The sequence below is a fragment of the Zootermopsis nevadensis genome, unplaced genomic scaffold (assembly GCF_977971745.1).
Source record: "Zootermopsis nevadensis isolate Lab colony 2312 unplaced genomic scaffold, Znev_1.0 Znev_ptg000007l, whole genome shotgun sequence".
Classification (NCBI taxonomy): Eukaryota; Metazoa; Arthropoda; class Insecta; order Blattodea; family Termopsidae; genus Zootermopsis; species Zootermopsis nevadensis.
The window spans coordinates 13,543,921-13,558,125 of record NW_028259139.1 but is presented as its reverse complement, the minus strand read 5'-3'; the positions used below and the strand labels follow the sequence as shown (position 1 = coordinate 13,558,125).

Below are 14,205 nucleotides of genomic sequence, written 5' to 3'. Positions count from 1 at the left end.
TACGTATGGTTGTTAAATCAACTGGGTTCGTAACTGTAAAAGTATTTTTACATTTCGCAACATTCTGTTTGGCAAGCCCTACGTGTAGATGGGAGAATAATATTAAAATGGATCTCAAGGGTAGTTGATTGCATTCATCTGGTTCAGAAAAGAGACTAGTTATGGCACTTGTAAACACAGTATTGACCACAAGATTCCATAAAAGGCAGGATATTTCTCAACTACCTGAGTTGACCATTAGCTTCCCAATAAGGACTGCTCCATGAGTACAGATACAGGTGTGTCAAAAAAAAAAAGAGGGTAAAGGAGTAAACTATATTCATCTCAGGATAGGGGCCAGTGCCCACACTTTTGTGAACATCGTAATCAACCTATGGCTCCCATAAAATGCTGGAAATTTCTTGACTAGCTAACTAAACAGCTATCAAAATAGACTACTTTATGTCATTCTGCTTGAAACACTGACTGATAGTAACATCAGTTGTGTTCTGACCTGTTATATTCTTTTTGTTTAAATATTTCAGAAAATGTTTATCTACCTAACAACTTTTTGAGATGAGCATAAATTTTTAAACTCATTGTGCTGTTTTCTTCATTCTCCTGTTATTTAATCATTCTCAGCTCCTGATATTCTCCTCAGCACCCTTAATCTGTTTTCTTCCCTTAACATGAGAGACCAGATTGTACTGAGACAAAATATCAGGTAAAGTTTTTGTTGTGTAAATTTTATTGGCTAGTTTTAAATAGGCAAAAAGGGAAAAGATTCCTAAAATTTAATCTCCTCTCAGCTTTTTTATTAACAGAATTTTGATGTTACTGTGACTCCCAAATACTTTCACTTCATCACATTATCAAAGGATTTATTAGCGGTTTTTATATTATGATTTTGTCGTACGTTCTTTCAATGAGGCATTAACATCTTTATATGCATTTACTTCTACACCAAACTCCTTACAAGTATCTAATTCAGTTTCTGTGCTTTTCCTTTAAGTTATATATCATTTCACTTAATAATTTATCATCATGAACCCTAAGATTGTGTCCCATTCATTTCCACCCCCTCATGATTAGTCCTTTCTAATGACATATTCTAAATCAATGATATAGCATCTCCTTGTTTCAGAATGATCTTGCTTGTTTGATGATTAGTGTACTGAATTCATGTCCCACTATTACTTATTTATAACGGATATGTACGATTGTATGATTTTAATATTAATATTTAATATTAATATTAATATTATAAGTTCTAATGCAGGACATCAATAAACACATGAAATTAATTTGTCATGGAAGGACAACATTTTAGAACATATGACTGTCTTAGAAATTGCATAACATTTACTTTGCAAGGAATGTAATACAGTAAAACTAGTCTAAAATGGTACCTATAGTAAATTAAAACCATTATTTATCACAAAATGCCTCATGTACCAAGAGCATGTGGTAAAGAATGAAGTAAGACTGCCTATAATAAATGTAAACTTTAAAATTAAAGCAAAGAAAGAAAAACAAGCATTTAACAGAAACTGGTGTGCCTGAATATTCATAGCTTTAAATTCAAATGCTATGTACTGCGATTCCTACCTGAGAAGGAACATGGGAAGAAATAAGATATAGCCATGAGAATACTGACTGAAAATGTATACTGTTCAGTAACAGTGCAGTCAACATTGTAGTTTGAATTTCTTGCTTGTGATTTTATCATAAATGGATATATACATGGGACATGTATGGTGCAGTATACTGTACTTTGTCTTGAAGTATGTATTTGGGTTTAATCAAAACATGTCCAAAACAGAGAAATGGGCTGGTTCCTTGCATTTCTGTAAAAGCAGATTTCACTGTATTGAAACAGAATACTGGCAACATACCCCTTTACATTTTTTAAACAAGCTTCATTTGCATGAGAATAATACATCACAAAAGCTCATTTTCAGAAACAAATTAAATGAGTGAAGCAAATTATTGGATACGCTGGATACAGTTCTTTGTATTGAAATGGATTAAATTGTACTGCAACTCTCTTACCTTCTTTTCTTTTTGAACAGACTGATTATGAAGTGATAATTCTCTTGGTTGAGCTGAAATACTGGACTAGACCATATGTAGTTGGACTTCATCCAACCATATAATATACAATTACAACTGAACTTGACATGATAAAACTGCATGTTGCAGTCCAACTCCTTGCTTTTGTGTCAGTTGTTAATTTGAACTAAGGCAATTTGAATTAAAACGCCTTTGTCTTCCATTAATCAAGAAGGATGCAGAAGTGTTACCCACTATATCTTCTTCATCTTCAAAGCTTAGACTATAGTCAAGCGTATTCTGCTTCCTCTGGTGTTTGGGTGAGCGACTAAGACGAGGAGAACGTGTAAGGCGAGGTGACCTTTTGTTCATCTGTTTCTCAACCCATTTCAACATCGTGAGTACGGCATCTGGTCCCTCAAGTCGAAAGTTGGCTGCTGTTCTCACTGTTGGTGATGAGTCCACTCTAAATGTGCAGGCAATCCCAGACAAGGCCTGCATGGCAGCCTCAGTGCCAGCATAGACAATCCTTACTCTCTCAGACCAGTCTGCTCCATACATGGTGCGCAGAATATGGATACATGCCCGGCCTTGGTCCCATTTCACTGGAGGCTTGGCTTCAATTGCCATGTGTGCTTCATGAGGCTCAAATCCAGCTTTTTGGAAAATTTCACACGCTTTCCGCACAATTTCATCCCTCTGCTGGGATGGTGTCTCACGATAATGGAATGTGAGAAGTACTCCTTTGTGTTCAACCCAAGCCCCACTGTGACCCACTTCCTTCTCCAGCAGTTGCACCAATTCTCTAAGTTTCTCAGCGTATTCAAATGGAACTGGATGAACAAATTTGGTTCCATCTGGATGAAGAATTTCAATTCCATGACTGCCTGCATATGTGAGTTGATCCAATCCCACCATCTTCTTCACATTCTCTAAGCTTCGACCTGAAATTATGGCAATGTTAACATCTGGCATGTTGGATAAACGCTCCAGGACACGCTTTGTTTCTTCTGGCATGATTGCCAAGTCTGGATGTGAGGTCAGAGGTGCCAAAGTGCCATCATAGTCCAGAATAAGGCTTAGTTTGCAAATTGTGTCTATGTGGTTGTTCAGGTATTGATCAAAATCATCAAGAGTCAATGGAGTCATCTTAGTTGACAGAGGATCAGCTTGATCTGAATTGTTGACAGCGCCCATACTAGCAAGAAATGAATTCATCCAGTGGTTGACATCCATCTGCTGCTCTCGGTGACGCAGTTGCTTCATTCGCACCTCCCGTTCATCCAGTGGCATGTTAAGGGCTCTGTGAATCGTGTCAGCAGCCTTGTCAATCTCATAGGGATTCACCACAAGAGCTTCATGCATCATGCCACCTGCACCAGCAAATGGTGACAATATGAGGACTCCAGGCTCCCTGATTTGGCATGCAACATATTCTTTTGCCACCAAGTTCATTCCATCCCTGAGTGGTGTGACCAGAGCAACTGCAGAGTCACGGTAGAAAGCAGCTAACTGTTCCTGGGTCACTCCACCATAGATGTAACGAATGGGAGACCAGTTCGGCATGGAGAAGCGGCCATTGATGCGTCCCACAAGTTGGTCCATCTCCTCTTTGAGTTGACGGTATTCTCGTACATCTGTGCGTGAGGGTACTGAGATCTGCAGCAGGGTCACCTTCTCCACGTGCTCTGGGTATTTTTCCAGTAGACGTTCAAATGCAAGAATTCTATGAACTAAACCTGCACAAAAAGAAAACAAAGAAACAAATGTTGTATGAACACTAAGAATTAGCCATGCATTACTTCGTCAACAAATCATTGTGAGATTTGAGGTTTTCATACAGTGATGATGATGATGTTCTTCCGGGTTTTGGCACCATGTGGACTGGTCTGCAGATTCCAACATTTCTCCATTGGAATCTACTCACCTGTCCACATGGCACCAAAATCTAGAAGAACATCATCAAATATGTTCATTGCACTGAGTGTGTAATAAGGAGTTAGTGTCTATCAGTGTTTTATGTCAAAATTATTGGAGTAAGATTAAAATTTTTTAGCACAAGTTTTAGTTTGCATCAGTCTAATACAACCTCTTACTCAACATGAATCTCAACAAAACTTTATGAAAGGCTTATCATACAAAACTTGTAGTTACCCTTCCTAAATCATAATTTAATATCACACTTTTTTCAGCAGTTTTAGTCTCATTCCCATTCTTTCATGAAGATGACACACATTCATTACATGTCCATATGGCATATAGTCATGTACAATTATAGTAATCTTTGTATCACCTGTAAATTTTTTGTGCAATGTTTCTATAGCCAGTTTTTATAGTTAATCTATCCTTACATCTTACAATATGATGACATCACCTCAACATCAATTAATGTCCCATTTTATTCTGCCCCAATTGCTAACAATATGACATGTGACCATGCACTTAAGCACCATATCAAGGAGATGTACAGAGGGTACAAAGAGACTTCATTTATTCTCAAAACAAGTAGAGCTGCTGCATGCTTCAGCTGCCTTGCCCCACTGCCCTCGGTGGGCTCCTTTCTACATGTGGTGGCAAAGAGAAAGGATTTAAACTCTCTTGGTATGTGTGTGGAAATAGAAGTGCGTCAGATTTTATTTTTGTTGGTATAAAATTCATTTTCAGTGGTCATAACCCAATACATGGTAAAATTAGAATATAGCTATATGTCAGACTGCAGAGGGGTCCCTTGGTGGAAATCAAACCTTAGCTGCCTTGTTTTTGTATTCACTTGCCTTTTGTGTAATCCAGTCTGTCAACACCAAGGATGATCTTCTCAGACTCTGCCAGTTTGAGGAAGCGAGGTGTGGTTTCAGCAAGCTGTACAAAGCGGTCAAAGGGAATGCCAATTGGAAGAGCCTTGATGTGAACAGTGCGGCCTGCCAATTCAACAAGCATATTGTTGCGGTCCACTCTGCAGCCAAGGCGCCGTGAGCAGCAGTCAATGAAGTTGAGGCAGTAGTCCTCAATATGGAAGCCCACCATGTCACAGGCTTTTATATCAAAGCATAACAGTGGAAGTTAAATAATGTTCCATTGCAGTAAAAGGAGGTTTAATCCAATAAAAAGACATATTTTGATGTGTCATAAGACAAGCTTTCATTAAAGAATGATATAAAGTAAAACAAAGGAAAGTGTCTTCCATTATTACAGTGATACCAACACCCTTTAAAGAACCTGTTTCCTAAGTTTCAGTCTATCCTTTCTCCCATGCAATTATGGACACAAATAAGTCATTACAAGTCAGCAACTGATTTTGCTTCTTGAACAGATTTTATCTTAGCTTAGTTTATTTAACAACAATGTTGTCAACTGAATAGAATGTTAATAGCAAAAATTTCACAATTATAGGACGATTTGAGCAGTGTAGTAGCTATACTCCGAGAAACTGTCGAAGAGATAGCAACCAGACTGGAGGCCAGCTGACTGACGTATTCATGATACTTGCCCAACATTCCTTGCAATATCTCATCATCCCATGGAAACAGCCTCATTATATCCCATGAAGGAAACGGAATGTGAAGAAAAAATGCCAGCTTGCACCTCAGTTTCTCCTCTTCAATCACCTGCAAAAAGATGGCACATTTCCAGAAAACTGCCAATAAAATAACTTCATGAACAGAATCATTCTTCAGACACTGATACTGCGCTCGGCCCTGTCAGATTTCCTGCTCTTTATGGAGTCCAAAGGTTCATTGCTGTGTTTACAAGAGCCCATCACTTGGTGTGTCTTAAGCCAGATGAATCCAACTGACCCCCTCCCAACCAACTTAAATAAGATCCATTTCAATATTATCTTCCCATCTACTCCTAGGCCTTCTGAGTGGTCTCATTCCTTCAGGCTTTCCAACCAAAATTTTATATGCATTTCCATGTGTACTATAATCTGCGAGCACATAACCATCTTTGATAATATTAACTCTAGGTTGGTAACCTTTCTTAAATTAATTTATGCCTCTGTATAAATCTCTAATATTTTTGTTTCTATAATTAGTTTCAAGTTCATTAATTTTGTTTTTCAGGTGTTCCCTTTTCTTCCTTTTAAATGTTCTACTGGTTTCACATATCAAATTTTTCAGATTATCTCCACTGATTTGGCTTGGATTTTGCAACCACTGTAATTTAGCCTGCTTCCGTTTGTCTATTAATTTTGAGCACTCAACATCAAACTATGGTTTACTATGCTTTAGTTAGTGATAGCCTAGATTCTCCTTGATTAAGGTCTTGATATTGTCCCTAATACTTGCCTGTGCGCTATTAATATCCAAACTGTCGTCTAAGTTCTCTAAAGCTGCAAATCTATTGGAGATTATATCTGGTACTTGGCCTAACTTCTTCATCACTGAGTTTCTTCACATCAAATCATTCTGAATCAAACTTTTGCCTTGCTTGTTTACTTGCTCAAAGTCTCTCCCTTACTTTTGTCACTACCAGATAATGGTCGGTATAACAGTCACAAAAATGGGTCCATAATTGAGAACCTCAGAATCATGAGAAGATCACAGATTGAGGGTGTTTGAGGACTGGGTGCTGAGGAGACTGTTTGGACCTAAGGTAGAGGAAGTAACAGTAGGGAGGAGAAAACTGTATAATGAGCTTTATAATGTGTACTGGGATACTGGGAACGACCCGTTCTTCAAGTGCCTGAGCACTGGGTCCCAAATTTTAGTTGACTTGATCTATAGACATTTGGTAGGACTCCTTGGACGAGGGATCGGCCCATCGCAAGGCCTCTACCTGTACACAGAAAGATGCAGACAAACATCCATGGCTTGAGTGGGATTCGAACCCACGGTCCCAGCGACCAAGCGGCACAAGGTCCACGCCTCAGACCGTGTGGCCACTGCGGACCCCATAATGTGTACACTTCACCTAATATTAAGCAGAGAGGATGAGGTGAGCAGGGCATCTAGCATGCACTATTAACCAGAAAACTGAAAGGAAAACACCACAAGTAGGCATACCTGTCGAATGGTGGTTGCTGCAACCAGCAGCTGGTAGTCGTGGATCCACACCACAGGGCATGTCTCAAACTTCTCCTGTTCATCCAGTTCCCTAAGTGAATTCCTCAGGGCTTGTAGTGTGCAGTTAGCAAATTCCCTGTTCACACTGCAATAAGCCTGTAAATAGTTAACAACACTCATCACTCACTTCTAAACATGAAATATTATGATCCCAAATACATTCTCCCTTTCCCAGTATGGAAGGGGCTGGTTTGTTACGCTGTCCACCTTAAAAAAATTTGAATAAATTGTCAGGTTTTCATGAAAATTGGTATGGAATAAACACAGTTTGAGGCTACTTCATTCTGAGGTGGGAGCAATACGAAATGCTGGCAACAGATCTGCAAATGTGCAAAGTATGTTTAGGTCACTTTTCTTTTCTAGTGACTGTGAGAATTTCATCTGTTTAATGAATATAACTATTAGGCCTATACCACACACGAAATTTTGTATGCAGATATGTAATTTACGTGGTCATAAATTTTGTGCATAACATTTTTTTAATCAGAAATTACAAATATAGTGATCATGCGATTTCATAATGCTACAATTATGTAGAGTTCTGCATTGGTTGAAATTTTAGAATTTCCCCAGGAGCAGTCCAAAGAACATTTGGCCTAAACTCAAACTTTATCTTCAAATATGTTACCAGTACCCCACCTAAGCCCAATTTCCTTTCATTCCATCCCAAATAAAGTCTAGTATACTTATAATCTGCCCTATCATATCATTAATACATTTTTTAATGCGTAAATACCAGTAATCTATGAATGAATTATTGAATGACCCTGTAAGAGCATCTAGTGTTACTATGGCATTTGAGGAACGGTACAAATATATCAGAAGCCAAGTCTTTATGATGTTACCTCAAACAATTTCTGGAATTGGCCAGCTACGAAAATACCCGAGAAAATCATGTCAGTGGTATTTATGTTCGAAGTCTGACTGTGTCACGAGCATGAGATTAGCGTATAAATACCATTTTCTTTTCAGAAACAGAATGGCCGAAATGTTCTGTATAACGTTTGATTACTATCATCTGAGTAACTTCTCGACCCGAACATTATCCGTGCTACTACGCCCAGACCCCTGCATACCTCTACAATTATGTATGCGTACTAGTGGATGTCATGCATAGAAATTGATAACTGATCTGTCAAATTATTCATTTACTATACAGTATCCACTTTCTTCAATGAATTGACGGAAAGCAGACCGCGCGGCTACGGCGCTGGACTTAAAGGAGAACAGACATCAAAAATTGTTTCAGGAGCTTCTAGTCATATGTAAATGGCGAAGCAGTTGTGTTGCCTGTACGTACATCCCATGTGTGCGCCTTAAAAACTGCGCGGTCGGGCATCGAATGGAAGAGTGGCCAGAAGGTGCCGTTGCAGCACCCATTGTAAAAATCGTCAAACTCTCTTTCCGGGATGTGAACCGCTACCACCTGGTACAGAAAACGTAAAATATTGGTGTGTACACTACATTATAAAGGAGCGCTATTTCTAGAGAACTTTTCGAAGGCAGAGGGGAAACTTGGTACATGGTCTGAAACAGGATTCTAATCTGATGCTACGTCGCTCTGAAGTCCTTGTATCCCTGTTCGTAAGTATTATGTCACGTATTCTTATCAGCAAACATTTTATGGACATAAGTGGCCAGCTTCACGCTATATTCGCTTTATCCAGACTGTAAGAAAATCACATGTTTTCTGTGTTCGAAGATGTTAGCGAAGTAGCCTACATTACTAACACTTTGGAAATAATTCTGTATGCTTAGTACTAAAGGGGTCCGTTTTGGTTTTCATAGTTGTGGAGAACAAAAGCAACGTATAATTCTGTCTTCAACGTACGTACAATAATTATAATATCAGAAAAAATGTTTTAAGTTAAAAACAACTGGTATCCATACCCCACCGACCAAAATAAGAGCAATCCAAACAATATTCAAATTAGACACTGGGTAGTAGTACTTCTTTTCGTCGGATTTCTATAAACATTATTCATTTCAAAGTCCACTGCCCATAAAATATCCTGATACGCAACAGCCATTCTGCCTTCACGCAATTTATGTAGTCTGTTCTAATCCTTTAAAACATAAATAACACTCACTAAATTCCGGTACCGTAAGTAGTGATCTCATTCGAACAAGAGACGCAGGAAGTCAGTTTACCTGTTTGGACAGAAGTCCAGCAGTCGGCGCTTTATCATCGGGATCTGACTCTGGAATAAATTCCAAGGGTTCCTTCGAGTGAAGTCCTGACCATCCAATCCAGAGCCCCCCGCAGTCTACCACGACAGGAGCCACAGCAGTGACCAAACCTCCGGCGCTACAACAATTACAGCAAATATATTTCTACAATACTGTGACCAATTATTGCTTGCGTCATGTTTTGATACTGTTACGCCATTTACCAAAAGGTATTCGCAGTGAAATTAACACAGGTATTTTGTCGTATTCGGTTATTCAACGAATTCATTGCCAGTTTGGTCTAGGAAGGAAGAACAAAAGCAGCATTTGCTAACAATTTGGAGGCATCTGACGTTACGTGTGTGAGTGCTTCACGCCTATGGTCACTGTGTTGTATAGATCGTTGTCATCATCGGTCGATTGGCCGTTGGAAGAAAGAATAACAAACAAACCTCGCTTTCCTCGAAATTACTCCGTCCTTATTCCTCTGCAGAACGAACGGCAGGCGGTTCGAAACCACGATCAGCGGGGCCGTGATCTGATGCTGCACCATGGCTTCGTGTTCTCTGCACAGAACCTACAAGCGGTCATGATGAGCTATTATACAATAAGGAAGAAAGCAACATTCACTACTTGGGTTTATAACTGTTACATTTCCCGGAGAGGTCATTTAGTTAAGAAAATTTCTCACGAAAACCCGTCACTCATACAGCATGCAAGAAACATATTGTTAGATTCTTGTGTTTTGTTACACGAAGGCATATTGTAGAAAGAAGAAAATGTAATATCGAAATCCGCTACATGATATTTCGATCATGTTTATTATTGACAGGGGGGCGAGGTCTGTGATTAAACTTGTTTGGAGAATACACTACAATACATTACCTACTACACATACAAATGGAACAAGACTCTCTCAAATACTTTATAAAATAAGAGTGCGTGTTACGTAAACGTTTCTTAAGTTGTCCTGTTATGTTTGCTGTACACTTTAGGAACTGGTGTAGTAATTACGATATCTGATTACTGTAATTTGCTACGTCGCATTATTTCTGAAGATGCAATCCAGTTTCTTGAACAAAACTCCGTAACAACTCAGTCGAATTATTTTCTCTAGTTGTGAGTAATGCTCACAATTTTTAATCACGTTTGAAAGTGTGACATTTTGCTATGACAGTTTTTTTATGTTTCATTCCACAAGCCGAAACCCACCTGTGTCTAGATGTGAAGAAACTGGTGATGTGGAAGCAGACAGACCAGCCACAACACTTTATATAGACACAACAGCACCAGGAACACACAGTTCTTCAAATTTATGTATTTCAAAGAAGAATGAGCAACATATGTTTTTCTTGTGATGTGTTTTGTACGCGCACATTAAAAAAAAATCATTCGGCTATCTTCGGAGTCGAACTTGGGGTCATGTGAACTAATGAACTGACCGCTTAGTCTTCACGCCAAACGCACGTGACAGGATAGTGAGAAGCAAATTATAAAAAAAAGATAAAACTTGATATATTATTAATAATTCAAGGAGATTCTGCTGAGAAGTTTCCTTGATCCTCGCACATTTCGGCAGTGTTCAAAATGATAACGAGAAGTCACTTGCAGATATGTTGCTCATATAACTTATAAGAACGATCGATTTACAAGTGAATCTTTACAGGATTCTTTTCTCCCCTCCACATTCCCTGGAAGCTGTCTGCTGCTCTCCAATAGGAAATTTATACGTCAGATTTATCTATCTCGACGTACAATAATCTACAGCTGAACCTGACGTTGTAGCATTTAGCACTCATGAGGTCTAGGGTTCGAAGCTTGTCCCAGAGACAGTGTCATAGTTTAAAAAAAACCATCCCTCAGGACATGTTGCTCGGGGGGCATATCCGTTGCTTTTCGTGTTATTCACATCTGTTTCCGAAAACCTGAATGCGAAAGTTTCACTTTTACGCGTGTGTCGCAACAGGTTCATGAAATATGTATCTGTCCCCGGATTCCTCACCGATAGTTGGCATCGGGCAAAAGCGCAAAATATTTATATTTGTCTTAAAATTAAGATCTAATTAAGATTTACAATATTTATTTAAAACATTTTCGATATAATAAACTACCAACGAACTAGACCGTAACATTAGCCAACATCTGACTCCAAATAAAATATTTAAATATTAAGTCGTACGGATGGTAATGAATCAAAGCAACAAAAATGTAAAAAAAAATATATAAATATCGATGAAGTAAAGGGCATCTTGTGACTTTTTCAGCGACTTTCCACACATCCTTGCACCGCCCTGCTCAAAGAACTGCGTCAGAATAAATGAACATCGCTCGGAGCACTTTGCTCTTCGAGTGACTTATCCACACTCTTCCTGGCCTATTCGTGCTGTCGACAGAATTGCGTCTTGGTCCAATAAACCACTGACTTCAGGCTTGGTGGCGGGCTTCTGTGAACGCGGTAATGGATATTCGGAATCTTTGCTGACCAGATGATAGATTACCAGCTTCTCAATACGGACTCAGGTCCATGGCATTTATTGTGAAATCACGGCGTACAGTAGCTCTGACAAGTCAACATTTCATCAAAACCCTTAAACTTGTACGGGTCGGAACACACGACTTCCCCGATTTACTTCGCGCAAGGAATACAGGCCAATGCAATAGGGAATGATTTTTAGTATCATATTTTTAAATCACGTGGTGTAGGCAAAATTAAGCGAAATAGGATATCGGTTGTCACCTGTGCAGTAGTTTATGATGTCAGGCAATCATTCCACCCAATTAATAGTATTTCTAACAAAACAACGACGAGTACTGACGTGTTTGTGGCGATACACTAATCCAATCAAAACATGGCTGTCTTCTGGGTTGTCGCGCCGTGTAGTCTCGTAGAAGTTCACCGACGTTTCAGAGGTCATTGCTTCCCTGATGATGGAGGCAGCAAGGACCTCTGAAACGTTGGTAACCTTCTACGAGACTACACAGCGCAACAACCCAGAAGACAGCCATCTTCAGACTCACCACCGTGAAAACCTCAAATCCTACATAAAGCCATTCAGGTACTGAGAGTCGAGAGAACTGCATTGTTGGTTTGCAACAAAGGACGGCGATTGAACATTATTCTCTACAGCCTCCACCTCCTTTTCATCCTTATTACAACGAGCGATGAGATCTTTGAACGGGGGATAAGACAATAGCATCGCAACCGAAGACCAATGTTCCCACAAACCACGCTTGTTTGTGCGAAGTGGACTGTCGAACTCTAACCCCTGTACGTCAATGGCTTCCGTTTCTTCTCTTTTCGGTCACTGCTGCGATACCGCGTTATGACGTGTTTCCTTTCTTCGACGAAATTCCTAAAGCCTCTGTCCGTGTTACAGTTTCAGGATTTACATATTATAATGCTCATGTGATGGCAGACCCTACTGAAGGAGCTCTAGTCTACCTCTACAGCAGGCTGAAAACTGTGCCCACTGAGCCCCGCACTGTAAAACTCAATTGTGAATTTGAAGTTTCAACTTATCGTCTGCCAGTACAGAGGATATTTCTGCTGCAAGACGTGTTCGTGTGTACTCCGATATCAGTACCACAGAAACAGCTGCGACATGTAAACAACGTCCTCTCCAGTACGAAGTACGAAGTTCAGCCGCCATTCCAATTCCCGATTTCAGCATCGCTAAGATCAGGCAGGCCATCTGCAAGAGAGGAAAACTGTGCTCCAGTCTGAGTGTCCCCAGTACAGCTCATCGTCAGATCGTTGACTTCTTTATAAGGACTCCATCCATCACCTCTAAGTTGTTAAAAGGTCTTAACCAATCACACGCACTCCGCTAGATAATGCAGACCGAGCTGTACTTGGCTGTTCTATTTACTAGACGGCCACGCGATCATCTATTTTAAAAAAATTCCGAAATTTAGTCTCCGTCCCGTAATTAAGACAGCGCCGTATTTAGTGGGATCGCGGGGGGGGGGGGGGGGAGGGGGAGTGCATGTGGTATGTCGTAGTCGAATAATAAGAAATAACAAGCAAAATCAAAAACAAATTCGTTCACATCATTACAGCTCACACTCACAAATAACTGTCGCCGTGAATCCCAAATGATCTAGTCGATAATCGAATGCAATTCCGTTGGAGTGCAGATCTCTGCAGCCAAGTAGTCGGTCAGGATGTTCACTGTACTTATGGTGGTTCCGCTCGCAGAACTGCCCGCCTCCTGCAATTATATAATTCGCAAACAGCTGATAAGACAGCTTCTGATTCTTTCATGTTCCCTATTGGTAAGCCGTCTTACTGTCATCTTGTCTAACTTGCAGAGCACTAAAGACCGACATAAGCTACACAATTTAGGTGTTTGAAGAGGTCTGTTCAAGGAAGGGCAAATTACAAAGTCTGAATAGGAGCTGAGAGGGATATAATACATAGCCAAATTGTTTGCGTAACGAGGAATTTCGTGATTTATCGAGGGGAATTAGATGGGCTGGACATATAGCTCGGAGGGGATAAGAATTTTCCTGGGGAAACGTCTTGCAACGCATAGGATGTGAGGTGGATATAACTGACTCAGGGCAGTGTCCAATAGCAGGCTTTGGTAGAAAGTGTTAAAACCTTTGTTTTCAGCTGCCTGTAAGGCTACTGGGATAATTCATCTCTGGCTAAGAGCATCACATAGTCAAGGCATAAATTCTTTAATCACTTCTCAAAATGTTCTCACTTGGTGAACGGAAATAAATCAAATTTACTAGACGAACAAGAGAAGCGGAACTTATAAACAGCCGCTCGCCGTTGTCAGTGCGTCGCTTCTAGGACACAAAAACATGTTAATAACTTATCACGATGTACGTCAATGCATTATCTTGTTATGACTAGACCTCTGCTCGCGGGACAAGCCGCGTCATCTGACATTCTTGCAGGGGCGAACTTAACAAATACAAATTTGTAAGTTCA

At 39.9% G+C, this 14,205-nt stretch overlaps 1 protein-coding gene across 3 annotated transcripts; it reads right to left on the bottom strand.

Annotated features, from left to right (window-relative positions):
* Positions 1–843: 843 nt before the first annotated feature.
* On the bottom strand, positions 844–13,434 carry LOC110829753 (uncharacterized). 3 transcript variants are annotated; one of them, XM_022063806.2, is made up of 8 exons: positions 13,334–13,434; positions 9,716–9,840; positions 9,246–9,402; positions 8,395–8,520; positions 7,035–7,190; positions 5,519–5,636; positions 4,806–5,063; positions 844–3,770 (listed from the first exon to the last, which is right to left on the bottom strand). In XM_022063806.2, exons 2-8 carry the CDS (start codon positions 9,814–9,816, stop codon positions 2,209–2,211), a joined length of 2,478 nt encoding a protein of 825 aa, XP_021919498.1. In that variant the 5' UTR covers positions 9,817–9,840; positions 13,334–13,434; the 3' UTR covers positions 844–2,208. The 3 variants fall into 3 exon arrangements, with proteins under 3 accessions (XP_021919498.1, XP_021919497.1, XP_021919496.1); XM_022063805.2 differs by lacking the exon at positions 13,334–13,434 and adding an exon at positions 10,476–10,885 and having other exon boundaries at positions 9,716–9,860; XM_022063804.2 differs by lacking the exon at positions 13,334–13,434 and adding an exon at positions 10,476–10,884.
* Between the last annotated feature and the right edge of the window lie 771 nt (positions 13,435–14,205).